This window comes from Gavialis gangeticus, unplaced genomic scaffold (genome assembly GCF_001723915.1).
Source record: "Gavialis gangeticus isolate Ggan-Ray unplaced genomic scaffold, GavGan_comp1, whole genome shotgun sequence".
NCBI lineage: Eukaryota > Metazoa > Chordata > Crocodylia > Gavialidae > Gavialis > Gavialis gangeticus.
Genome location: NW_017729008.1, coordinates 33,157,008 through 33,183,563, shown reverse-complemented (window position 1 = coordinate 33,183,563; position 26,556 = coordinate 33,157,008). Strand labels below are relative to the sequence as shown.

The following is a 26,556-nucleotide window of genomic DNA, read 5'->3' as shown; positions in this document are numbered from 1 at the left end:
AAAGTCCAGAAAGACTATGTCCACTGCTACCCCTGTATCTAAGGATTTGGTGACCTGGTTGTAGAAGGCCACCAGGTTGGTTTGACAGGACCTGCCTCTAATGAACCCGTGTTGGTTGCCCCTAAGCATAATCTCCCCTGGTGGCCCCTCGTGGACATGTGCCAGAATAATTCTCTCAAAAAGCTTCCCCAGGATCGAGGTAAGACTAACTGGCCTATAGTTTCCCGGGTCCTCCTTCCTCCCCTTTTTGAAGATGGGAACCACACTGGCCCTCTTCCAGTCCTCTGGCACCACACCAGAGCACCACGAGTGCTCGTAAAGCCGTGCCAGAGGTCCCGCAATGACCGCAGCTAATTCCCTCTGCACACTGGGGTGGAGATCGTCTGGACCAGCTGATTTGAATACATCCAGTCCCTCCAGAAGTTTCCTAACTAGTTCCTCACTAACCTTGGCCTAGGTGCGCCTCCCCTGGGGTGTAAGTGGGGCCCAGAGGTGGGGGTGGCTGTTCCGGTCCCTGCTCAGGAAAATGGAGGCAAAGAAATTGTTAAATATGTTAGCTTTGTCATCTGGTGTGACGACCAAATTTCGTAGCGTGTCTTGCAGGGGCCCCACGTTACCCAGAACCTTCTTTTTACCCCCTATGTATTTAAAAAAGGACTTCTTGTTGTCCTGGATCCGGGAAGCTAGTCCCAGTCCCATCTCCACCTTGGCCTTCCTGACGGCCACAACAATGCTAAGACATTAGAAAGGGGATGTTTGGGTACTTTAGTTTTGTATACTTTGAATTCTGAAGTCAGCATTTTCCAGTCACTAGTGACTTTGGGACTCTGATATGAGACAACTTAAAGGACCATGGTTTTCAGAGGGCGTTCTCCCATAGATATTTTTCTTTTCCATCACAGTGGTCATAAGAAATAACATCTCTCACCTAATCTATAGATGTGGAAAATCAATGAAGGCCTAAGTTAAAGTGTGTTGGTAGGGTGGTGTGGAAAACACGCATCTTGCTATGTGTCTGATATGGACAAATGAAAATGGCTTCAGTCTCCAGAGTGGTCTGTCCAGCATCTTTCACCAAAACTCTTCTCTCATTCTCAGACCTACTAAATCATGTTGTGGGGTAGCAGGGTCATATAGCGTGCCTGTAGATGTGCAAGACACCTGCTCTGATGCGCTGTAATTACAATTCATCAAAGCAGTCTCAAATAATTGAGACTCATAATTGGCACACTCCAATAGCCTTGGTGTCTTGTGTAATCAGTGTCCCTGCACTTCAAAATGGCGGCGGGGCACTTTAACTAAAGCTCACTGGACGAGCTTTAGTTAAAGCACCTGCGCCACCATTTTGAAGCTCTGGAACTCTGAACACACAAGACACTGCAGGCACTTTATTTAGAGCAGCTATTGAGAGCCACTCTAAAGTGTCCCCACCTCCAGAGCACGTGTAAAGACACCCATAAAAAGGAACTTCAGTCTCAAGAGACCACACAAGGGAGCACAAAGAGTCTGTACCATTTGCCATTTCCTTGTCAATATGTAGTAGAAATGTTCTCTTTTTACTTGGGGATTTTTTGGGTCATCTGTTAAGGTGAAAGGTTGCCTGATCACTTTGTCCCCATGTACAGATTACACTATACCACTCAGTCAAGTATTATTTTTAATGAACCTAACTACTAGCTGCACAAAGGAGTCTTTAGGAAAGGAAAACTCCACTGTAAAGTCAACTTGAAATAATTGATATGAACAGAACCTTTTATTTTCTGTCCCCATTCCAAACTTCTCTAACCTTTTATTGGTAGTTCGCAATTTGGTACAGCCATCCTAGAAGACCCTAAAATACTTTGCAGGTGCGCATCGGTGCAAAGACCATGAAGTAGGGTCACTTCAGTCATCAATGACGGGCAGACACGTTTAGGAGAAAATGTGGCAGCTGATTGTTAGAGTAGTTGTATCACTATAGTTAAGGACAGTGATTCTCAACCCTCTTAGGCTCAGGGTGCCCCTTGTTAGACTCAAAGCACCATCAAAACTAATAGAGCAATTCCTCTGTTGCAAGGAATTGAGAAAGACTACAACAGATCAGAATGCTTTTAAGATTATAAGTTTCTCTTAGAAATCTGTAGGTTTATTTTGTGAATCATGTTTTTGTGGTTATATGCCCAAATGTGGGGTACCCTGTGCCATCCTTAAAAGGATCTAACAGCATCCCAGAGTGCTGCAATCCCCTGGCTGAGAATCACTGGTTTAAGAAAAGAATGTTATACAGTATTTGTAATCAGATTTGGGGCAGGAAATGAAGAAATGAGTAGCAAATTGGAAGTAGATTAAATCTCAGAAAGACCTTCCTAAGTGTAACCGTAGGACAGTAGAGTGAACTGCATATGAAAGTTGTAGAATTGAAACTTTTCAATTGAAGTTTTTCAAAGAGAAGCTGGATAGACATCTGGAGTAGCTGGTCCTTGAAGTCCTCTTCTACCTTATGATTCTACAAAAACAAGCACTAGACTATGATTTGTATTGCCAGAGGCTGAGATTTTCAAACCTATATTTTTAATGAGAACTGAGCACCTCAGTGGCTGAGATGACATAAAAGAAAGAATGACAATGAGCTTTTCAGTGTCTTGAAATTGTTATTTTCTTTTTAAAACTGATTTTATATATATCATTTGTATTTAAAATATTGACGATATCAGAATATAGAAAAAGAATGAGGATGAGCTCTTATGTGTATATTGTATTTATTATAAATATAATACATGTAAATTTATTTATATTTATATGTATTATATTTATAATAAAATAAAACACACAAATAAAAAGCTCATCCTCATTCATTCTACGTCCTGAAATTCTTGTTTTTGTATTTAAAAGTGTGTGGGTCTGTGCACACGTGCATGTGTGAAATTAGCTTTAGAAAAATTAACAATTTCAGAACATGGAAGATGGGGTGAGAATATATTTTATATAAATTAAATATGCAAAAATAAAATAATCCTTGTTATTTCTTATGTCCTGAAATAGTAGAATTTTAAAGCTAATTGTGTGTGTGTATTTAAAGCACAATTAGCTTTAAAAATCTCCAATCCTATGTTTATTTATTTGAAATTCAGATACATCTTTTATTTGATGTTCAAATCCGTTGAGGCCAGATTTATTTTAAGCTTCCGTTCTCAACATTAGGGACCAAATTCCATATTTAGCTACCTAGGTAAAAACGGCTGGATTTTTAGATGTCTGAAATGCTTGCAACTGCCATTGCCTCAGCCAGGAGCTGTAGCTTCTCAGCATTGCTGGCTAGAGATAGACATTACACATAAAACAGTTTAAGTGATCAGAAACTGGTTGAAACCTGTAACAGAACAGACATTCAGGCTAGGGCGAGAGATTCAAAAAGCCTGAGCCTGAATTGATTCAACCTTTGCAGGTTAGTCTAACCTGGCTAGGATGAATCAGTTTCCAGCCATACAGACAGCCTCTCTGGCCTGATGAAATGAAGGCACATGCCTGCAGTGGCTCAGGCTAGAAGCTGGCGGGTGCTAGAGCAGCCCTGATTTCCCTTCCAGTGCTGAGATGAGGGGGGCTCAGCCAGGCCCCAGCAGGAGGCTCTGATTAGGGAGAGGTGTAAACCCCCACCCTGTCTGCACCATCACAGGCTTTTCCCTGCTTGCTGCTCAAGGGGAGGGAGTGTTGCCAGTCTGCAGCCCTGGGCTAGCACTCTGAGGCAAGTGGGGGGGGTGGGGGGTGCGTGCAGCGCATGCATCTGTTGATGACACGGAGTTTTTCACTCTCCCTCCCTGCTTCTGTATACTGTCTGCAGCAACCTGACAGGCAAGCAAGCCGGGGGGTGGGGCGGGTAGACTGATAACAGTGCTTATCACCCCTATCTCTGTGTTTATTGCCCCATTAAGAAAAAAAATGCAGTGGAAGGGACAGGGCCCTGGGTGGGGACAGCAGCCCCTATGATAATGTGAGGGAGTGCAAGCCCCTTCCCAGCAGGGGGCCCCACTGTAGGGCAGGCAGAACTGCAGCAGGCTGCGTGTGGCAGCACCAGGGTCTGGAGCCTGCCCCCCAATGCTGCCACTGCCACCACTGGAGCCCGCAGCAGCTTCCCACTTTTTCCCCCACGCTGGGCAGCAGTTTCTCTACCGTACTGCCACTGCTCAGCCTGGGCAGGCAATCATGGAGCCAGCACAGGGTGCACGGGGTCAGGACTGTGCACGCTGGTCCCTGCCTGTACTGTGGGGCTTGGGCCAGTGGCAGCAGCAAAGGAGCTACTGTGGCTGGGCTGCCTAGAAAGGCAGTCCCACTGCGGAGCAGACCCAGCCCAGCTGTCTGCCCATGGGGGGTGCCTCAGCCAGGCAGGACTGGGGGACCTACTGGGGATGCAACAAAGCCCCTCCACGGGCCAGATCAGCCTAGGCGATAACGTCTGGCCATGCCTCCGCCTGGCCGCTGGAACAGCAAGGGGACAGTTTTGCCAAGCATGAGCCTCTTCCCGGTGGGGGGCCACGTTGTATAGCAAGGAAAGCTACTGCAGGCCCTGGACCCTGAGGCTGTCCTGCACAACCCACCGCAGCTCTGCCCACTTCCCATTGGGGTCCACCCCCCCCCGGAAGGGACTCGCACTCCCCAACATTATGACAGAGTCTGCTGCCCCCACCAACAGTCCTCCCTCCTCCTGCAGCAGTGGCTGGGTGTGGGCATGGCCAGATGCCGGCCCGAAGGGCCCCTTAGCGGGGCAGGGACAGGGGTTATTTCCCTTCCCTCTGGCATCTGATGGAGGGTACAGCAGGGGGCTTATTCCCCTGCAAGGAGCGAGTGCAGTGGCAACAGTGGGCAGACCTGGCTGCCAGTGGGGTAGAGGGGAGACTAACCTCCCCTCCCCCATGCCCCCCTCTGCCTCAGGGGCCATGGTGCCCCATTGCAGCTGCAGCAAGGGGGGAGCACCTGGCAGACCCAGCTCGGGTGCCTGCCAGTGGGACAGCGAGGGGAAAATTAAACCCCTCTCTAGCCATACCCCCACAGCACAGCTTCCCTGCTCTAGCACCCCTGGCTTCTGGACTGAGCAACTGCAGACATGTGCTTGCACGTCTGTTCTGTTTCAAATCAGTTCAACCTAGGCGAGTTAGACTAACCTGCAAAGGTTGAATCAATTCAGGCTCCGGCTTTTTGAATGTCTGCCCCTAGCCTCTGAAGACAGGCTGGTTTGTTTTATGTGCCAAATATGAAATCAGATTCCCAAACCTGCACCCATGTTTGAAGGTATGCTGCTTGATATACAATTCGTGAGTTGTATTAGTGCCATGCAGATGTTCTTAGGCTGTACTTCACTAGTATTGCTGGAATGGGCATGTCCAACGTGGCCAGTGACTGAAAGCTTGACTTCAGTGGAAGCAAATTAGGCCAACACAAGCACAACATGAAATTTCCACCCTGACAAAGCAGTTCCTGGTTTTCAGGGAGGTGCTTTGTTGGAGAGGCATTTATAATGGATTCACGAGTTCTTTCAAATTCTCTTGCAATTTGGAGAAAAGACAAAACATCGAAGTTTAGATATCCTTTCAATTGACATGACAAGTGTAATAGATGTGTTCCAAAATCTGCTTTGTGGCAGGGCTACGTGCCTTCCTCAGATTCTGTCTGTAGGAGGAAATTACTTTGAGAAACCTTTCTCCAGTCAATCATTTATCTGTTCTATCAGGTTAGAAGGCAGCCGTAGAGAAATAAGTGAAATTCACCCCTTTTCATTTCTATTAGTGTTCCATGACATTTTGAAAGTAGAGCTGATAAATAATTGCAAGGTGAATTACAGGTTGGTCATATTCACAAATTGATTTTTGTTTTTAGATATCTGGTGATTTAAGGGAAGTAATTTCCACGCTGTCTTCGCTACAAAGCGGTTGTCTTCATATCCTTCCTATATTTTCCCCCAGACTGAGTTCTTCTATAGCTCTTGCCTAGAAAGAGAATTGCTGAGGCAGCAAGCTAAGGAGCATGGCACTGACCATGGCAGATCAGACACTTGGTTAATGAGGGTCAATGTGGTGCCTTCGGTAACGTCCAATAGCTCCTGCTTCAGAGGAAAGGTGCCCTTTATCTTAGAAAAGCATACACTATCTTATATGATGAGCTGAGAGGGCATAGGCATCCTTGTTGTCTACACCTTACACCCTGAAGCATGAGATCTGATTAATCTTACTTTAACATGCCCAGTTACAGATATTTTTAATGGTCAGAAAGCTATCTGTATGGATCTCAAATGACTGCCTGTTGTCACAGGTTCTCTGGGTTGATTATACACTGTGTAAAAGGAAGGTGTTCCCCTCTGCTTTACTCAAAATACCCAAGTCCTACTGTTCTAGCAAGAGCCAGAGGGATGTTGCAATGTCTCTGGGCCAGATCGGGTTCACCAGTGTTTCTTTGCTTCATCTCCAACATGTCATAGTCGGACAGATCTTCCATTCTGGGGGGGGGAGGGGGTATACTACTAAAAGTAGATCACTCCAGAACGAGTCAGGCTGGTTACGTTTTATCCTGAAACACAGCTCAGGAACCATGCTGAATTTGCCTATTTATCTTAGTGTGCTGCTATCTCAGAAGCTTCCTGATATCACTTTAAAAGTCAGAGTTTCAAATGATTCCAGGGTACCTACAGTCCCACAGCTGTTTGTGCAAATTAGGTATTCACGTGCACAAGTGGCCAATGGCTAGCAGTAAGGAAATTGGCTGTGAGCGGTGGGTAATTTATACACCTAACCTAGCCTCTGGTCCTCTGCATAGAATCTTCCATTTTAAAAACGCTCAACATTCAAAGAGCTCCAATCCATTCATCATCTGTTCCTGTTTTATAGACAATGAGTTGCCTTTCTGCTAGTAGCTCAGTATATGGCACTTTACACAGGACTAGTCTAAAAATCTTTTCACTCCAGAACTAAGCAATTAAAGGCTATTCAAATGAATTTGGGTCGGGGGTGAAGAGAGGCGAGGCTTGACCATCAGATTGGACGGAGAAAGCCCCAACAACTATGCTTTGTGGTTGAGAAATGGCAAGAGCTTGAGAGAAGGAGGGAAAGAGCCTGCATAATGTGGCTAGGAACATAGCTTTATTGTCTGGCTGCTTCACGTTGCTTCTGAGACCTGCTAATTGCAACATCTCTCAGTAAGTTACTTAGAGCAGTACTGCTGCGTAGAAATTGTGATAAATGCATAAACTGTGTCTTGTTGATTCTTGTTGACATCTTACATGCTTCTTATGCATGCTTAACCTCCATTTGGTAATTGTCACTATGGTACATGCCCCTGGATAATAAGAGTAAAGGAAGTGAATGAAATGGTTCTTTGACCCTTAAAAGCAATATTATTCAGGGCTCTATATGTGTTTTTTTTTCTTTTCTTTACTATATCTCTATTAGTTTGTGCTCTTCCCCTATTGAAGTTCCAAGATAAGAAATAGTGCTATCTCCTCTGTTAATATTAATAAGAGTGATGTTTTTAAGAGAGATTACTTTGAGACTGATGGTAAATTTGGGCCTCTTTAATTTTAGTGCACAGCATCAATATGGAATCTAGCAGAGGTACTGTAGTTTATTTACCCTTCTACTACACATTTTGTCTAGAATGCTGTATAGAAAGCTGTTTGTTAAATTATTTTCTTTGACAACAAATTGTTTCTGGATAACAATAGTAGCAACATATGTAGTATGCCTAAACAGTAAAGCATTATCCATTGTTATGTTATCTGCAAAAAAATATATATGAAATAGCATACCATTGTAAAAGTCTGCATAAAGAATTTTGACTTTAAATTTTACAAAGCTGATCTATCAATGATGTCTAATAGATTAGGCTCCCTTGTATCAAGGGCTTTTATATTTAAGAGGAAAAAAAATTACCGCATGATGCAAAAAATGCATTGACTTTATTTTCATGATTAGATGTAGTGCTTTTGGGTAATGATCAGGCATTGCTTTCTCTTACTGTTGTTTGATTAAAATGTTAATACAGTCTTGACTTGATAATCTTACCAGGTACACATGGAGCAAAAGAAAAAAAAAAAGATGTTTTATGCCTCACAAATTGATTTACATAAACCAAACAAGCTGTTGCTTGTTGGATTGCAAAATGGTTTATTTTGCCCATTGGCCACAGGGGCAAAGATATTGTATTTTTGATGCCAGAACGTAGCTTTCATGCATTAGGTTTAAAATGACAATATGCTTCAGCCTCTCAGTGCTTAGATTTGCTTCATTTGGAAATCTTTTAAGTAGTAATAATAATAATGTTTTGAGGAAATTGAGTGGAACACTAAATTATTCTCTGAAACCTAAGTTCAAACTGTGCAAGGCTAAGGGAGTTGAAAATCAATGCACTTTTAAAGTCATTAGAGATCACAAGTGAAATAAGTCTGTGTTGCTTTAGCTAAGCTTTTAGTGTGCCGTGGTATTATTACAAAATCAGCCTGAATCTGCATTAATTTCACAGTCTTTTTCTTTAAGATGCCCAGGGGTACATGAAGAATCAAATGTAAATTTTAGAAGGCAGTGTTTTTATTAGTTGAAAGGGCAGTGAGCCATGAAATACTCAGGTTGACCTATGCAGTGCCCAGTATTGGTGTGAGCAGCAGTCAAGAGGAGGGGAAAAAAAACAGCCCAGGCACTGTTTAAAAGAAGGGGTGGGGTGGGGGGAATGGTTTCTCAATTGCTTGCACACACAGCTCTCTCATCCTTAGACTTGGGCACAGTTTTCTTACATCACGTGCACGCAGAACTTTCAAAGCTAAAAATCATGAAGATCATTTGAAATAAAATAATTTTTTAAAACATTTAAGTTATACCTTCATTATTGAATTTCCCTCTGGGTTCTTTGATACTTAATTTCAAAACATATTGTACACATTTCCCTATTCTTATTTGTATAGCTGTTCATGCCATGTCCAGAAAAATGTACCGCATCATTACAAGGTCTTTAAATTCTGTCCTGTTTTGCTAGGAGTCCCAGCTATTTCTTTTAAATCGACAATTAAAAGGGAGAAGAAAAAGCAAGTAATGACTAATGCATGGTCTGGAATGAACTGACGGTATACAATCCAAACTTGACACACACAAAAAGTCATACTCATTTCCAACCCTGTGGCTAAAAACAAAGCAAAACAAAACAAAAATCCTTTCTCCTCGGTTACTGCCTATTTTTTTCCCTTTCATCAGTGGTCAGATTAGCAAGTCAGCACTGTCAATAAATAAACTAGAGAAGTTGTTTATTTTTATGTACTACTGAGAACAGTGTCGTCTTGTGGCCGTTCTCGTAGACTGTGTTGGTTTAACAAGCGTCCAACCCTTTTGTCTTGTTGTTTTTTGTCTTTCCTGCTCCCTGTCCCCTTGTTCCCACAGGCTGTGCGTTTGTCACATTTTCTACAAGGGCAATGGCACAGAATGCAATCAAAGCCATGCATCAGTCTCAGACTATGGAGGTACAGTACTGTATCATCTGCCCTTTCTTTGTTTTCTTTGTGCAAATGATTGCGAATGGTAAAGCCATGCTCTCCTGGAGAAGATCGGACACATGACAATCACAGATTTAAATTTGAACAAACTCGCTGGGCCGCTCTCGGCGAAACGATTTTTTTCTTAATGATCTGAAAACACAAGGAGAAAAAAAAAAAAGATCTCTGTGTTGTACCCAAGTGTTACTTGCACAGTGCTTCCAATGGCTTCCAGGAGAAAAGAAAATAGTCTCTCTTTAGCAGTTCAAAAAACACTCTTCCGTCGTTCCTAAAAAGTGTTTGGCGACTAAATTCTAAGTTATAAAAACAAAAAAGAAATGCTTTATTTTTATACGAATTTTAAGACATTTTGATTTGCACTGCTCTTGGAGAAGACTCAAGAGAGATTTAACCTGGCCATGCTGAATTACTAGTGCATGTGGTTTTTTGCATATGGAATCTCTTTTTAAGTTAATATAATTTCTCCTACTTCATGTAGCCAATAAAAATGCTAATTATGTTGGAGAATAGTGAAGAGTTGGGCTTGCTGCAATACATTACCACGGCAGGACTCTGTACAAGCAGCGATCTTTAATTCCTCTAAAAACTGCCTCCCTGACATCAGACTTTTAATGATGAGAACCCAAACCTTTAAATTTACTTGACGAAGAAGAATAAAGCTGCATCATCAGTTCAGTTCACTGGGGTGGTTATCAGATGCCCCAGCTTATCTGGTGGCCTCAACATTTTTAGTCTGTGATTTTTGTCATGGTCTTTCAGAATTTTGCACAAAACAACCTCGCAAGAGTACTAAGCCTTTACTTATTCTGGATCTTCTAGTATATCATTTGAGAGTGCATGTTATACTGTATTATGTATACTGTATCTGTGTATTGATGATTTTCTCGGAGGTGGCATTGATGTTATGTGCACTTGTTTCTTTTTTTTTTTTTTTTTTTTTTCCAACAAGGACCTTTCAATTTTTTCTTGAGTAATTTTTCTTTGCAATGCTGTAGTCTCCCAAAGCATGCTGGGCACTAAACAATCATTATTGCGTCATGTCGTTGAGCCGCTTTGTGTAATGAGCAAAAGGGAAAAGAGAGAGAGAGAAAAAAAAATTGCATGCTAGTGTCACTAACTGTTTTTTGTATTCTACAAGTAATGATATTGGCATTGCAAAGTGATTGTCTTTCCAAACATCACATTTAACTTTGGTTAAGATTATTTTATAATTGATGTTTTTTCTTTTCAGTGCAATGCATTTTTTTAGGCCCTGAATATGCAATCTTAGCTGAGAATGTGCCACAGAGAAAGCTGTACTTAGGAAGCTGACATTGCACAATATATTTTACTATGCAATCTGACTGTATATATGGATTTAAAAGTGCCATTGTTGTTCCCTGACATAATGCTGTTTTAAATTTGTTGGCCACACACTGCCCAGTGAGATGGGTCCAAGTATATGTTTGCTACGTTTTGTTCCAAGTAAAAGGAAAGTAGTTTTAACAATGCTGTGTTCTTACGTATATTTTTTCCATGTGTTCTCATATATTTTTGGTCTAGAGTAATGAGTTTCAGCTGAATCACCCTCACCTCCAGAGGATTTTTAAAAATAATACCTAAAGGTCAGATTCTCCCATTCTTATGCTGTGTATAGTATCTTACTTCAAACAAAGCTGCGTTTTGACATACTGCTCATGCTGAATAGCACCATATTCCAACAGGGAATCCACTAGCTCCACCGAGTAAGGGTTTCACACTGGCCCTATGGGCATAACTTTCCGAGCAAAGTACTAATCAGCAGCCTGAAAGGCTGGGGAATCTGTGCCTTACATAGGATACAAACAGCATCTCCCAACTAGTATGATGGTTCAGAATAGGCTGGATCTTGAAACTTAACCTTCATGCCAGTTGGGCTCAGGTCTACAGCACAGCCGATGTACTTGCTACTTTGGGGGAGTGTATCCCTTTCTGCACAGTGTTTTATGGTATCAAAGGAGTCTGCACATACCACCTGGCCAGCAGAAGTAAAGGTGCCCTGGAAGCACTTCCTGTTGTGAAGGGGCGATAATGACATTAAATTGGGTGGAGAAAGAAGACAGCCATAGAATACGAAGGTAGGAAATCCCCCAACCCCGCTCATGCAGAGGGCATGCCCTGTCCAGGTAGAAAGAAAGAGGGAAGGCAGTTAAGTCACCGTTCAGAAGCATTCCTTGCATCTGAGTTATTAATGTCAATGTTATTATGGCAAAGGGCTGACTCTTGATAGCTAATATTAAATCTGGACCCTCAGCCAGAACAATAATGCCCCTGGGCACTCTGATTTCATGTTTAATGCAAAAAAAAAATGACTTTTAAAACAGAAGTTTATATATTATGTAATCAAGTTTCAATTGAATGACTGAAGTTATTTTTTCCAATTTCATTTTTTTGGGGTTCTTTGGCACACATCATTGCCTAAGATGTATTTTCAAACTGAGCTAAGAGCTCAAAAAGATGTGAGTGCTAATGTTCAGAAGAACAAGTGTGTCATAAAAATAATGAATTTTCCTGTTGCTCTTTGCATTTGACTGTCTATTCAGGTTCAGGCAGCTCATTTTTAAAGCAGTAATCATTTGTTCAATTTTCTGCTTTTCTACTTCATTTCTATATTTAAACACAAACAATTCACATGCTGTGTTAGTAGGAAACAGGACTTAGCTATCACAAAATAAACGTGATGCAACAACAGCAAGATTTTTCTCATATGTTTCTACATGTAACATTACACGTTTCTACTTGTCATTTCGATCTTCAGTGTGTTTGCTCTTTTGATAATGATGAAGTGATGAAATATAGAGTGGACAGTGAAAAAAAATGAATGATGTATTCCTAAATTGCAGGGGTATTGTTTTTTTATGCAATTTACTGACATTTAAACATTTACAGATATAATGTCAGCTGTTATGATGAGTTCAAAGTGGCTGAACTGAGTACTAGAACAGCCATATAATATTCTTCCTTTTCAAATTCATTTCTATTCCCTTTGAAATAGATTTGAGTCTCATGTCTGTTTTGTAACCCAACATTGCATTTAGCCCAATCCCTCCAATGAAAAATAAAATATAATCTGCTCTGTCCTTTTTTTATTAACTATGCTGGAATAATACCTCCATATTTTCCCCCCCAAAAAAGAGCTTGTTTTAATGGTATAAAAAAAATCACTGAAGAGAGGTAATTGTGTACCAAGCTGACTCCTCCATAATCTTTATTCAATTGCTAGAGTGGTATATCTCCCGTTTTAGTCTCTGAAAAATTGAAAGACATTTTTACAATGAAAAATACAGGCAAGTGACTGGGGGTGGAATAATAAATCTCAAGTGATCATTTTCTAAAATGGTAATTCTGAAGGCATGGTATTGATGGGAGGTCTTCCTGCCATGAAATAGCTATAGCTTATTTCATCATTTTATCTCTTGGTTGTGAATGTTCTTATTGTCCTATTGTGAGGATCTTCAGAGAAAAAGTATACAGCTACTCTTTGTAGAAATAGAGAATGGAGAACTTTTCTGAAGAAGCTCACAGGGTTTTAGAGCAGCCATTGAAAGAGTTAGGTTAAGTATAGACCCCCATTATACATTGTGAGCTGAGGCTAAATTCCTGCTATGTTCATTGGCTCCAAGTGGTCCTTTGCTCTTCTAATGGTGCTCGCATTGCGGGTTAGAAGAAAAATGAGCCCGAGAGCACATGGGGGATTTCACTTGTACGGGACACAGGCACTGCCACAGTAGCAATGCAGTATAAATCCCTGAGAGAGATGGATGGCTTCAACACATCTTCAAATCTTCCAATTAATTTTCCAGAAGTAAAGTGGAACTGCTACGTTTCTACCTTGTCCTTTAAATTAAAACATCTTAAGAGGTTTCCATCTAAAAACAATGAATTAGATCTGTTTTCAATCATGTGCCACTGTTTATATCCTCTTGATGTCTTTGGCTATTGCTTGGAAACAGACAGAAAACAGAAAGACAAGTCCATTTTTTTAGGCATGTGAACCGTGAAGCTTAATTAAAGAGCATTGATAAGGTCTGGTGCCTCTGGGGGTATTAGATAGTTAAAGGTACAAGACAGTCTGGGGGAAAGGGTTTTATAAAAAGAGATAAGAAACGAATAATTTTTCAACTGTCACATTTCCAAAGAAGTTGAAATCTTAATCTTTGCTGTCTGACACACATAAAAAATAAGAAGTGTTCAAGATATAATGTCCGATCACTTCAAAATGGATTCAAAGAGCTAAAAATATGCTCAAGAACTGTGTAAATGTGTGTGACGTAATGTCTTTGTTTCCCAATCTGTCCAATCACAGGGCTGCTCTTCGCCAATAGTGGTGAAGTTTGCCGATACCCAAAAGGATAAAGAGCAGAGACGTTTACAACAACAGTTGGCACAACAGATGCAACAGCTCAACACTGCCACCTGGGGGAACCTCACAGGCCTTGGAGGACTCACACCACAGTATCTAGCTGTAAGTTTGTGAAATGTGTTTGGTTTAAGATGGTTGAAACGCGTAGTCATTAAACTCACATTATAACGTTAAGTCCTCCAGGGCAGAGAATATGTCTCACTGTGTAAAGTAGCTGTAAATTTACAACGCTATGTAAAAAAAATCTCACAACAGCAACAACAAATTAGAATGAAAGTTCCCAGATATTTTTATGCCGTGCAGTGTGAAGTTTGAAATTCAACTTACACTGGGAAATGCAGCATCCATTGTTCCCCTGGATTTCCGTTATATTTTAGAACATTAAATTCTGCTTTTTATAGCTAGAATACATTAAACGTTCCTTCTTTTTTATTTCAAAATAAAATTGGTACCTTACAGAACACAAGTAGGCACTTGACAAACTTATTAATGGATAGCCTTCTGAACCCACAATGTTTATTTCTACTCTGATTTATCATTTCATGCCCTGCCCCAGTTCGAGTTAATCTTTTAACAGATTTGAAAATAGCTGCCACTTTCAGAGTTATACGCTATACATTGAATGTTCTTTTGTAATTATTAATTGTGTGGGGTACATATTACTTTAAAGAAGGTTGATTTGATTTAGGGTAGCAATTAGTTTCTCACGTTTTGAAATGACGTTTTCTTTGACCCTTTCCAAGCTAGGAGGCACAAATGAGTTGGCTACTTTGGTATGACTGCCCTCTGATGGAGAAATCTGAACAGCCAACTATGTCTTAAGTCCTGTGCTGCTCTCAGAAATTTCTGTATGGTTTTAAGTGCTGGGGGCTCTCAGCCTTTTTTTTTGCTGTGGAGTTTGTGACCGGTCTTATTGTGTAGCATACTGACAACTGGGAAGTTCATAGATGTTTAGACATGCTTCAGTATGCTTAAAGCTCATGTACACATAGGAACCCATGTATACGTACATATTGTGTGCAAGTATAAATGTATGGAGGGGTGTAAAAGAAAAGAGTGTATAGTTATAAGTCTGCATACATATTCATTTAGCTGGAAGTCTAAAAACAGTATACTAAAATGAATACTGTTGGTCTTGATTGCTTACATAAGCTTAGCACCTGCCTCTGAACTAATGAATATCTGTGTACTTGATTTATCCTAGCTAAGGATGAAAAAGGGGGGAAAAAACTGAATTAAAGAGTTTAGGAAGGGATGGACCATGATTGACAGAGATGAGTTATGGTAACTACCAGACTACAGAGGGTTATAATTAGTCACGCTATGTTGGTTTAAATAGATTTAACACCTGGTTGTTAAAAAGAGTAAATTGATTAATTGTTTTAAAGCAGCAATGTTATTGAGTTTCCCCAGTGTCTCTGTGTTTCTTAATAGAGATTAGACATTAATATGGATTTACAGCATTGACTCTGGGGATGTTCTTTCCGACAATACGCAGAAAAAAGAGCCCACATAAATGTAAAGGAAACTATATGTACTGCAAATTTATTTGGTAGCTAACATTGCTTTAACCTTAACTTGTCACTTTGATGCCATTTCGATTATTGTTGTCATTGTCATTATTGTTGCTATTACTATCGTTGTTGTTGTTGTTATTATTATTATTATTAATTTGCAGCTTCTGCAGCAAGCAACCTCCTCCAGTAATTTGGGTGCCTTCAGCGGCATTCAGCAAATGGCCGGTGAGTTAAAAACCATTTTGTTTTAGCCCATTATGTTTCATTTTCCTAGGGCTTTTACATTCTGCATCCCTAATGATCACATGTTGTTGAGGGGGTTTTTTTTCCCCTGGTTGCTCTTTGTAAAATGTGCTGCATGCATTGGCAGCAGACAGCTCGTGGTTCACACTCAACAGAAATACTTTCTCCATCTTTCAGAACCTGAAATTAAGCCAACTGTTCCTCGATGGAGAAAACAGTTTGTCTTGCATTAGTCACCTGCCATTTGTCCCGAGTAACCAATTGTAAATTGCAGGAGAGCTCTTAGTCCCTGCAGCTGTATCCTAGTCTACTAAAAGGAGCAATAAAGCAACAGTAGGATTACATTTTAATTTTCAGCAAGATTTCTCTATCTGGAAAATCAAATTCATGGCAGCCCTCAAACATTTTAATAATAGGTGGCAAATAAAAATGTTCTGACCTTTTTAATGAAACCCAAGATTACAGACCTACCCTTGATGCAAGTTTGCAGTCTCTTTTTTATAATCGCAGCAAATTAACTGGGTGCCTTTTTGACTTCAGAACCCTAGTTGACAAAATTACACAACAGAAGCTTTTATGTAAAAGTACAATCTTTGGTCTAGGGGAGAAAAAAGAAAGAAAGAAGAAAGAAAATCAAAGTGTAAGCGTATTTGAAAGCCAGCTAGTTGGAGGGTTTCTTAGTAATGAGCTCTGTGCCAGTAGTAACTGATGTGTAGTGATTAGTAAAAGGTCGCCCCCACTGTGTGACCTACCATGCTGATACCCTAACTTAACATGTTGCTAAAGAAGGCAGCATGTGCAGTAAATCCAAGTACAGATGCACAATTCGCCTGCCGGGAGAAACTGTTAAAAAGCTTTTTTTCTTTGTTTGATTTTTTTTTTAAGCCAAAAAAGCCCCCCAAATTGGTACGTTAGTTTATTTTAATCAGGAACCCACTGAATCAACGAAAGGTTGTGCTGTGCTTGCTTCATCATCACAAAAATATTCAGAAGTCTTCATGAATATGATTTTCTTTCTATCTGTTCCTCCTCTAATCCTAGTCTTTAGCTTCTTCTGGCTTCACCTAGAATGAATCTTGAAATACTTTTAACAAGTATAGATATAGTGCAGGATAGAGCTATCCCCAGTAGCTATCCTCTGCTCAATTGTTACATTATGCCATTATTGCAGTGGCATCAGAAACTAATGTGAACCTGCCGTCTGACAATATAAATTGGCCTATAGATGACAATATCCCTGAATTATTCTCTCTTTCTCACACCTGCTGGCAGTGCTTGCTGTTTCTATCATGTTACACTTACAATCTAGCATTTTTTCATCAAAAATATATATCTTAATATGATAAACAGAGCAGAGTCATTCAGTAACATTTTCTCAATTGGCATTTTTTTGGAGCTGGCTTTGGGCTCACGGGTTGTGTTTAGGGTTTCGTATTTGGTTAACTCTACAGAACGACAAAATTGAGAACCTGAAGAAAAAAACAGTGAGATTTTTTTTTTCTGTAAAGTTCCATTGCATTACTTGCACAGAAGGTTTCCATTGTCTTTTGTTCACTGTTACTGCAGATGTACTTTTCCCTTTTTCCTTTGCTTGGGCTCAAATTAGGGATTTCTCTCAAGTAATTCTAGTATGTGCCCTCAGTCCAATATGTGAATTATGCATAGTGGCTCATTTGGTCCTGAGACTGGTTCTGAGGAAGTCGTCTGTTGTGCTCTTAGTGGTATGCCATTTTGTACTAGGCTAATATACCTCCTCACCTAATGGCCAAATTGTTAATGTGCCCATATTTTGGGTAATAATTCACATATTGCATGTTTGTCCTGGAGAACATTAACAAGGCAGTTTCCTTGCTTTGCATTCATATTGTCATCACTTAATGTTTTTTCTGCGTTTACCTTTTCTTCCCCCAAAATCTATGGCTCTTACACTTAATGTCCAAGGTCAAATTAGTAATGTAAAATTTCTGTCCAAGCCACAATAATTCTACATGAAAGGGCAAAGGACTTGATACCATTGCATCATTAAGACTCAAAGTTCGTGGCCTTGGAAGTCATAAATTATTCCCAACCTTCAAGTTTCACCCGCCAGCATTAACCAAGCTGCACTGTGCATCCAGTGGTATGCTTTTATAAAAGAGCAATATATTAAAGTTTTGCAAGAGAAAGAGGAATGGAAAATACAGGTCAGGTTTTGTTAGGTGTCTAAGTGGACTTAGGTGCCTAAATGTAACTGTACTGCACCCTGAAAAGCCATTACCTCGCTACTTTTACATCATCTTACCCTTAAGAAACCAAAAAAAAACCCAGTGGGTGTGTCTACACATGCACTTTACTGTGGAGGTGACTAATTAGCTCCTCAGTAAAGCATCACTGTTTACATGTACACTGGCATTTGAGTGCAGTAAATTAATTAACTCCACTGTAGGACAGTACTGGCAGGGTCAGTACTATCCTGTGGTGGAGTAATGACATGAAGTGAAACGCGTGTGTAGACAGTGACCCAGGGTGCGGACGTGCAGGGGCTGCCTGCCGCACAGCTCTGTACTTTAGCACTCCTGTGCCCCAGCCAGCCCTGATGTTTCCTGGGACTGGCCCCCAAGCCTGCTGCCAGCCTGGGGCTGCTCCACCCCAGCTCAGACTGCTGCAGTCCTGAGGACATGTGCAGACTCTGGGCCTGGGAGTAGCTGAATGGGACAAACTATGCCTGAGTTTATTGCTCCACATTAATTGCATGTATAGGTGCACCCAGTGAGGAAGATGATCCACCCACTTTTGGCATGAACTGTTTTTCAGGGACTCAAGCAGGGTGGAATACAATCCTACTGAGCCCACGTAAGTACTTCATAGGTAGAAGGTAAGACAGGGTGGCGCCTTTAGAGATTCAGAGAGCTTTCATATAAGCTCATGCCTCTCTGAACCAGTTAGTTTCTAAGGTGCTACCCTGCCCTGACTTCAGATTACCAAAGATAATCACCTCTATGCTTCAAAGGTGGAATAGAATCTGTAGAATCGAATTTTAGCGAATTTTGTTGGGCTAAAATCATTGACGCAGTCTTTGAGCCCTTGATCTTGCAGCCATGGAGTAGTGCAAGAGCTAGAATTTTTTTTTTTAATATTTTTAAATATATGTTTGAGTCATATCTATGCATCTGATAAAAATGCATCTTGAATAATTGTCAGCTGGATGTGGCTTGCATATTCACATTAGAAGTCTAATTTTTCTGAAAGGAAGAAAGTCAAAGGATAATTGGCAAAGTCACCTCCAGATCCCGCTATCGGAGCTTGTAAGACCTCTGACCCAAGAAACGTTCATGTAGCGTCCCATCTGTGTTAGCCTTTTTGACGCTGAATTTAACAGGAGGAGTTAGGTTCTGCTCTGCCGGAGTGATGTTGGCAGAATCTCCGTGCACATGCATACTGTGTCCAGGATAGTAGTGGCCAACTGTTTTGGCAGGTGTGCTTCAAGTTAGCCCCCTTCCCACGTCATCCGCATCTCTCCCCCCACTAGCCTTCCCAACCCCCCACCCTCCCCGGGGTGAACCTGATAGAGTTTGCACCCTGTGGCACCAAAAGGGAGGCTGGGGAACTCCGGCCCCTGGCTGTGACCGCATGGAGCAAAGCAGGGGCAGGGCACTGCTCCAAGAGCAGGTGTCACCTCCAAGAGCCAAGTTAAACCCCACAACTGCTGCAGTTTTGTATGACAAGCAATGATCCAAAGCCCTGATTTTTGGCAGTGGCTGTAGGGCCAGGGTTAAGCTGGCTCTCGGCAGTGACATCCTCACTCAGCAGCATCCTGTCCCCGTTCTGCTCCACATAGCACTCCAGTCCCTGCCTCCCTTTACCTGGGGGCTCTCAGGCCAACAGCAGCTGCCCATGGTACTTGTGGCACATGTGCCATCCTTTGGCCACCCTAGTCTAGGAACACAACCCTATACTGTAGAAGTGAATGAATCTGTTGCAGTTTACTTGTTAAGCAAGTGCTTGAACGGCTTGACCTATCCATTGCGTTAAGCCACCGTATGAGCCAAAACCACGGACCACCAGAATCTTAGTCACTGCTGCTTGTGATAAAAAGTCAGGGTCCATAGCTGAGGGCTGGAACAAATATCTGTATTGAGCATGGATGGGAGTTGGTAGCACACACCACACGACGCATTTCCTGTAGATGTGAAGAAATTTCTTGCCTGGGGTTCTCAGGTGATTGTATCCCTCTTAAACTACTTTTCTTGGCAAACAAAGCAAAGCCACTGCTCTTGCCAGCTTGTGTATTGGTTTTTATTGTGATGTCTGGAAAATCATGCTTAGAATTATTTTTACATGGGGAAAAGTGCATTGTTGTTGTTGTTGTTGTTTTTAATCCTAAGGGGAAAAAAACTGAATTAAAGGGCTTTTGCTCAAAACCTTACTTACATACAGAGGCTGAGCACAGAAGATTTCAACCTCAAAAGTGAGTGCTTTGAACAATTTCTAACATGCTGAAGTGCTTTAGTAACATCCTTTGATAGATTATATTACATAAACTATTACCTCTTACAGTATTGCTAGTCTCTTGTTAGACAAATTTAAGCAGATCACAATATTGCCTTAAAAGCAAAGAGATTTCACAAGGAACAAGTTCTTTTTAAGTTCTTTTAAATTTGCTTCTCCGGTTTCTGAACTTTTGGGGTGCTCTTGGATCACAGCTTCAGGTTTTTCTCCACAAGTATGAGAGCCAAGGGTTTTTTAAATTGAATGCCAAGATTTTTCATGAAGCCGCTTTAACTAGAGGAACGATGTCTTAAAAAGAATGCTTGATCTAACAAGACTTACAATAAAATTGTGAGAACTGGCAACATTGCCTTTGCTGTTTCTTCAGTGCAATAACACTGAAGAAGTTCCGCTTAATTGTTCTTACATATGCACATAAATACTTGAGTCATCTATGTTTTATGTTCCCCTCTCTTTTTTTCCCTACTAAAGAATACTGCAGTATAATTAGCAATTTAAAGCCAATTCTTTTTCAATTTAACATTAGACTGTAATGTTCAATCTGTACAGGAATAGAAACAAAAAGGGCTCTACTAAATCAGGTGCATGATTTGAAATTAAAAACCTGGTTTGAACTGATGCATCCAGGGATCTATACATTTGTATTTCTTTGCTTTGGGTTTCAGATCAATAAACTCTGTACAGCTGGGGCTTTCTTCTGTTTCTGAATGTGTGTTTTGCTAAGCCCTTGAAACTGAACCCCAAGAGAGGCTTGAAACGGATTGAGCTTCTGGCTGGTTCTGATTTTTTATTCAATCCAGTGCTCTCCTCCGCTGCTCCCCGGGCCAGATCTCCTCCTGCTGCAGAATATGTGGGAGCAGATGGGTGAGAGAGACAGCATGAAGTCCTGTTTTTCTGAATGTTTTTCCCCTAATTGTTTCATTGGCTCAGAGGATCTTGGGGGGACTGGCTGAAAGCCAGGACCATCTGCATAGAGGCCCTGTGCTTTTGCATTGTCTGTATGGTCCTTTAGCTCCTGTAATTCTTTGGCAGCTCTTTTCCTATGGAGCCACATTGAGAGGTCTTCTCCTGCTGGGTGTTGTGCCCTAGAATCGCTATTACAAGAGTCGTTGTCCTCAAGCTGTTGGGTCCAGCAGTAGTCCCAGAGAGAGGGCAACATTTGTAAATGCTGGCCTATCCCAAATGACTAAAAGCAACCAGCTGTCTTTCTGTTGAAGAGACCATTGCATCAAACCTTAGCAATCTGTGGCTTCCTCAAAATTTTATCACAAAGGTCTAATGAAGGATTTCTAGAGAGCTCGACTTGGAGGGGAAATGGCCTGGTCTCGTTCAAGATGCCCACACAACTTCTACTAGCAACAGGGCCACAAACCCAATGTGAAGAAAACAGGCTATCCTGAGCATAGGTGCTTTGTTTGGGTTAATCCTCATTGCAAGAAAACACAAGCGGGGCTCTTGGGTAGGTGAAGACTGAGCACAGAGGCTGTAGTTCTTCCTGGGCCTTATACTGACTCCAAAAGAGCTAGGAAGAAATAAGGATCTTCTTATTTCCTTTACCGTTTTTTGCAACTACATAAGGGCCAGTAAAAACGCAGTGGAAAGTCCTGATTGACCCATCGTGTCATTGTCATTCTTATTTAAAAAAAAATACTTAAGTGCATAGCAGAAACCAGCCCTCTTAAGACCAAAGGGAAGGTACTAAATTCACTGGAATTTAAGCATGTTTTTATATTCTTTGCATGGGCAGACCTAGGATTTAGTAAAGGGAGGTGCAGCACGGCACACTGCTCCTCAGACCATAGGAGGGATGAGGGCAAAGCACAGCTGGAGCCCTCAGGCTGATAACAGGGTGCCAGGCAGAGAACCAGGCACCATGTGGGGAGGGACTCTAACCCCTGCCATCACACCGGTGCCCCACGCTGCTACATGATCTGGGTATTGGGGGAAGCCGCAGAACCACTCCTGCCCCGCTTCAGCCAGGAGGTGTGGGGAGTGGCTGTGCAGGGGGTTGGGCTCAGCTGGAGACAGCAATGGCAGCACACAGGTTCCTCCTTCCTATGCTGCCTGCTCCCATCTTCTCCCCTTAGCATCCCCTGCTTGCCCGGAAGATAGCATTGAAAGAAGTGCCTTTAAGCGCCTGCTCTCAGTCAGTGCGGGGACCTGAACAGGAGTGGCAGGGAGCAGGTGCAAGAAGAGGAAACCAGTCTGCAGCTGACACTGGCCCCTGGCACCCCACAAAGCTGCTCCCTGCAGCTCACAGCTGGAGTGAGACAGGAGTGACTCTGGGGTTCCCACCATGCCAGGACTGGTGGCACTGGAAGAGGGGTGCAACCACCCTGCTACACCCCCTGCATCTGCCCCTGACTGGTAAATAGGGATGGATTAAGCAGGTGTTTTAAAGTTAAGCATAGACTTCACACGCTTTGCTGGATCCAAGTTAAGTGTTTAGATACTGTATAAATAAGAGAATAAGGTTCTCCTAAGAGGGATATAAAATGTATGTGATCTGGCAAAGCTGAAGAGCTGGGTTTCCTATTCTACCCATCTTTAATGGTGCTTAAGAAACGGTACTTTCAAGAGCACTCTCTGAACCTGTCACCCATCCCGAATGTAGTTCCTCAAAAGTGATATTTAGCTTTAAAAAAATAAAAAGAACAAATCACTACTGCCGCCAACAACAATACAGACTGGTCAACAGCATCAGTGTTAACAGGATACTTATTTTTGGATTGGAAGTGATGTAAGCAAGTAAAAGTTCTCTTTCATGCATTGAGTTTCTCTTGCTGCCTTTGGCTTGTTTGTTTTGTTTTTAAACTCCAACCAGGATTTAAGTAAAAGAGAATAAGCCCTAATATCTGGTTGATTTTGGGGTGACAAAACTTTAGATACCTAATATGGACTCAGTTGTTACCAAGTGCTCCATATCTGAGAAAAAACCGTATTCTTGAAGGCCACTCGGGTTCAAGAACAACTACTGTTGTCGAAGCCAGGATTCCAGTAGGATTTGTCCAGAATAGATATCCAAGCGTTCCTTTTATCATAGTCCAATGTCTTTTATTCAACTCTTTACATCTAAAACACAAAGGCAACTCGAAAAAAGTCTTTCGAAACGGTCTGTGGTTCTATTATATCCTGTACAAACACCTTGCGATCCTTATATTTACAGTTATCACAGGAGGGAAGTGGCAGGGACTAAAATGCAGCAAATTGCCTTATTGTATAAAAGTTTGCATTGGAGGCAGCACAAGAAACTGTAAAATGTAAATCGTGTGCTCTCACATTTACCCGTGTTCTCACAGAACTGCATCTGTGACTGCGCAGCACTACAAAAATTTCCTGCGAGTGTGCTAATAGGCCTTATGAGAATGTTCTATAACCATCCATCTGTCACTTTTTAACAGGCCTGATTGGCAAGCACTTGTAACAACTGACATCTGTTCTTGCTTATTGATATGTAGATTTATGGTAATTGCTGTGAACAATAAGACACAAAATTACCTAAGGTGAACATTAAATTAAATTTTCATGCCCCTATCCTTATAAATAATTTTTTTTTTTAAATCTTAAGTTTCAAGCAGGCATATTGTGCATCTGTTTTGTACATAATTTAATTGTTTTTTAAATCTGCCAAGTAGCAAAATGAAAGTTGAGTTCTTCGCCATCCTGAATATTTGCCAAGCTGATAGCATATTGGTAAATACGCATTATTAAAAATGGAATGCAATTGAATGGTGGGCCTATTTTTTTTTATTTTTCTTTTAGTCTTTCTACTTAAATTCCCAACATTTTCTTCATTCTGAATATCAAGAGTTATTTCTTACCCAGAAGCTCTTTCCCTACAGGGGGAATTATATTTTTCATGTGCAGCTCTGCCTATGAAGCTGTTCATCAGTGGTAAGCAATTTGCATTTCTTCAGAGAGAGATGCATTTGCTGAGTATGCAGCAGTTTCAAATGAAAATGATCAACTCATTTTTCTGTCCAATTCTGTTACAGGGTTTGGGACTGTTTTGAAAAAAGCTGTGGGTTGTAAAAAATTGTGTGCACTGCAGGACCAGAGACCGTATGAAAGAGGGGGACAGACAGCAGACTGCTGTACCTTGGCTGAGTTTGCTGGGACCAGAATCTGCTCCTGTTTTATAGTCATACAGGTTCTGGGCTCCATGGATCAGCAATGCTCGATTCCCTCGCCTACGTTTTTTCTAGCAAGTTGTAACATTGACGCATTTGATGAGTTGAGGGACAAGCCAATGAAGAGGGAACGGTGATGATAAAATGTCTGGGGAAACTGAAACACGGTGCTGACAAGGATGGATTATTGATGTGGTTGAGCAGACAGTCTCTAGGTTGGGAATGAAGTGATGTCTGTTGACGTAATTGTCTCTACAGCATGCTGGGTGCCGGGTGCGCTCTTCGAGCCTGCTGTTGACATTCACACTCTTGTGTTCAGCTCCACTCCATCCTTTCATGTACTTCTCATACCCGTTATGACATCACCAAATGGCTCTGTTCTGCAGGCTCTGTAGCTGACACCCCATAACATCTGCAGAGCTGGGTTACTGCCAGAGTGCCATACTCATTCCCTCAGTAACACATGCTGGGAAGAAAAAGGACGTCTTCATTGCATGGCTTTTCAGAACATATTTTTTGGTGGTGAACTCATCTTCCCCCTGTGCTGCCACTGAAAACTTTGGGCTATAAAAATGATTTTCGAGATGAGAGGAGATAGAAGTTCATCTTGCCTTAACCAGGCCAGCCACCCCAGGGGGAAGGGGTTGGGGGGTGCTGCTTTTTAGTGCCGTTTACTGACCTCTGCTTCTGTAGTTTCTCTTTTCCTCTCTGCAGCACATGCAAGCTCTCTCTCAGCTTGTATAGCCTTGCACATACACAGGTTGGCATATACTACAAAATAGAAAGCAACAGAGACTTGTTTCAAAAAACCTTTTTGATTACCAACCAAGTGCACACATCCACAGGAGGCCTCAAATGCCTCTACACAAACACTCGTAGTATGGGGAACAAGCAGGAGGAACTCACCCTCCTGCTAGCTGACACCAACCCAGACAGAGTGGGGCTCACTGAAACATGGTGGGACCCAACGCATGACTGAGTAGTGAATATCAAGGGCTATAGGCTGTACAGGAGGGACAGGACAGGGAGGAAATGCAGGGGTGTGACGCTCTACATTAAGGAGGAATACACATCCTCATCAGGTAGCACAGAGTCAGAGGAGGGGACACAGAAGTGCTCTGGGTTAGAATACAAGGCAGTCAAGGGGAAAGAGACTTAACGGTGGGGGTCTACCACAGACCACCCAACCATGGGGAAGAGCTCGACCAGGAATTCTTAAGTCAGCTCATGGAGGTAGTTAGGTCAAAGGACGTAGTCATCATGGGGGACCTGAACTTTCCAGACATCTGCTGGGAAGAGCAGTCAGCCAGGTCTGACCGGTCACGTAGGTTCCTAGCCAAGATATGGGACCTCCATCTAACCCAGGAGGTGCACAGCTCCACCAGGGGAGATGCCTTGTTGGACCTGGTGCTGGCCACGGGTGACGACCTGGTGGTGAGGGGGCTGCAGGTGCTCGACCACCTGGGTGACAGCGATCATCGCCGGCTGGGATTCACCGTCCAGCGCAAGGTGGCAAAGCCCTGCAGCAAGGCAGCAGCCCTAGATTTCAGGAGGGCGGACTTCAATGAGCTAAGGAGAATAGTCGGGGAAGCACTGAGGTCCCAGAGGGGAGGGGAGCCAGGTGTCCAAGAAAAGTGGTCGCTCCTTAAGGAGATGATCCTCCAAGCCCAAAGGGAGGTAGTCCCAACATGGATCAAAGGGAGCAGGAGGGCGCAAAAGCCCCCATGGCTCACCAAAAGCATCCGGGAATGTCTTCTAGCTAAAAGGGAAGTGTACACCCAATGGAAGGGAGGGGCCATCACCAGAGAGGATTATACTGTGGTTGCGCGGGGATGCAGGGGGGCGGTCAGGAAGACCAAGGCAGAGATGGAACTGGGACTAGCTTCCCAGATCAAGGACAACAAGAAGTCCTTTTTTAAATACACAGGGAGCAAAAAGAAGGTACCAGGTAACATGGGGCCCCTGCAAGACACGCTACGAAATTTGGTCCTAACACCAGACGACAAAGCTAACCTATTTAACGACTTCTTTGCCTCCATTTTCCTGAGCAGGGACCAGATCAGCCCCCTACCAGGCCCCCCTCAGGCCCCAGGGGAGGCGCACCCAGGCCATGGATCAGGGAGGATCTAGTCAGGGAACTTCTGCAGGGACTGGATGTATTGAAATCATCTGGTCCAGACAATCTCCACCCCCAAGTGCTGAGGGCATTAGCTGCAGTCATTGCAGGACTCCTGGCATGGTTGTACGAGCACTCATGGTGCTCAGGTGTGGTGCCAGAGGACTGGAAGAGGGCCAATG

At 42.3% G+C, this 26,556-nt stretch overlaps 1 protein-coding gene across 15 annotated transcripts in view; it reads left to right on the top strand.

The window, feature by feature from the left end:
* CELF2 (CUGBP, Elav-like family member 2) overlaps positions 1–26,556 on the top strand; it is a 1,030,042-nt gene that overhangs the window by 957,209 nt on the left and 46,277 nt on the right. For 9 of the 15 annotated variants that reach the window (XM_019509574.1, XM_019509587.1, XM_019509578.1 and 6 more), the window contains 5 exons: positions 7,545–7,574; positions 9,387–9,466; positions 13,824–13,982; positions 15,559–15,622; positions 18,434–18,472. In XM_019509574.1, the coding sequence (XP_019365119.1) occupies positions 7,545–7,574; positions 9,387–9,466; positions 13,824–13,982; positions 15,559–15,622; positions 18,434–18,472 (372 nt within the window). The remainder of the gene's footprint in view (positions 1–7,544; positions 7,575–9,386; positions 9,467–13,823; positions 13,983–15,558; positions 15,623–18,433; positions 18,473–26,556) is intronic. The other 6 variants (XM_019509583.1, XM_019509584.1, XM_019509585.1 and 3 more) reach the window with 3 other exon arrangements.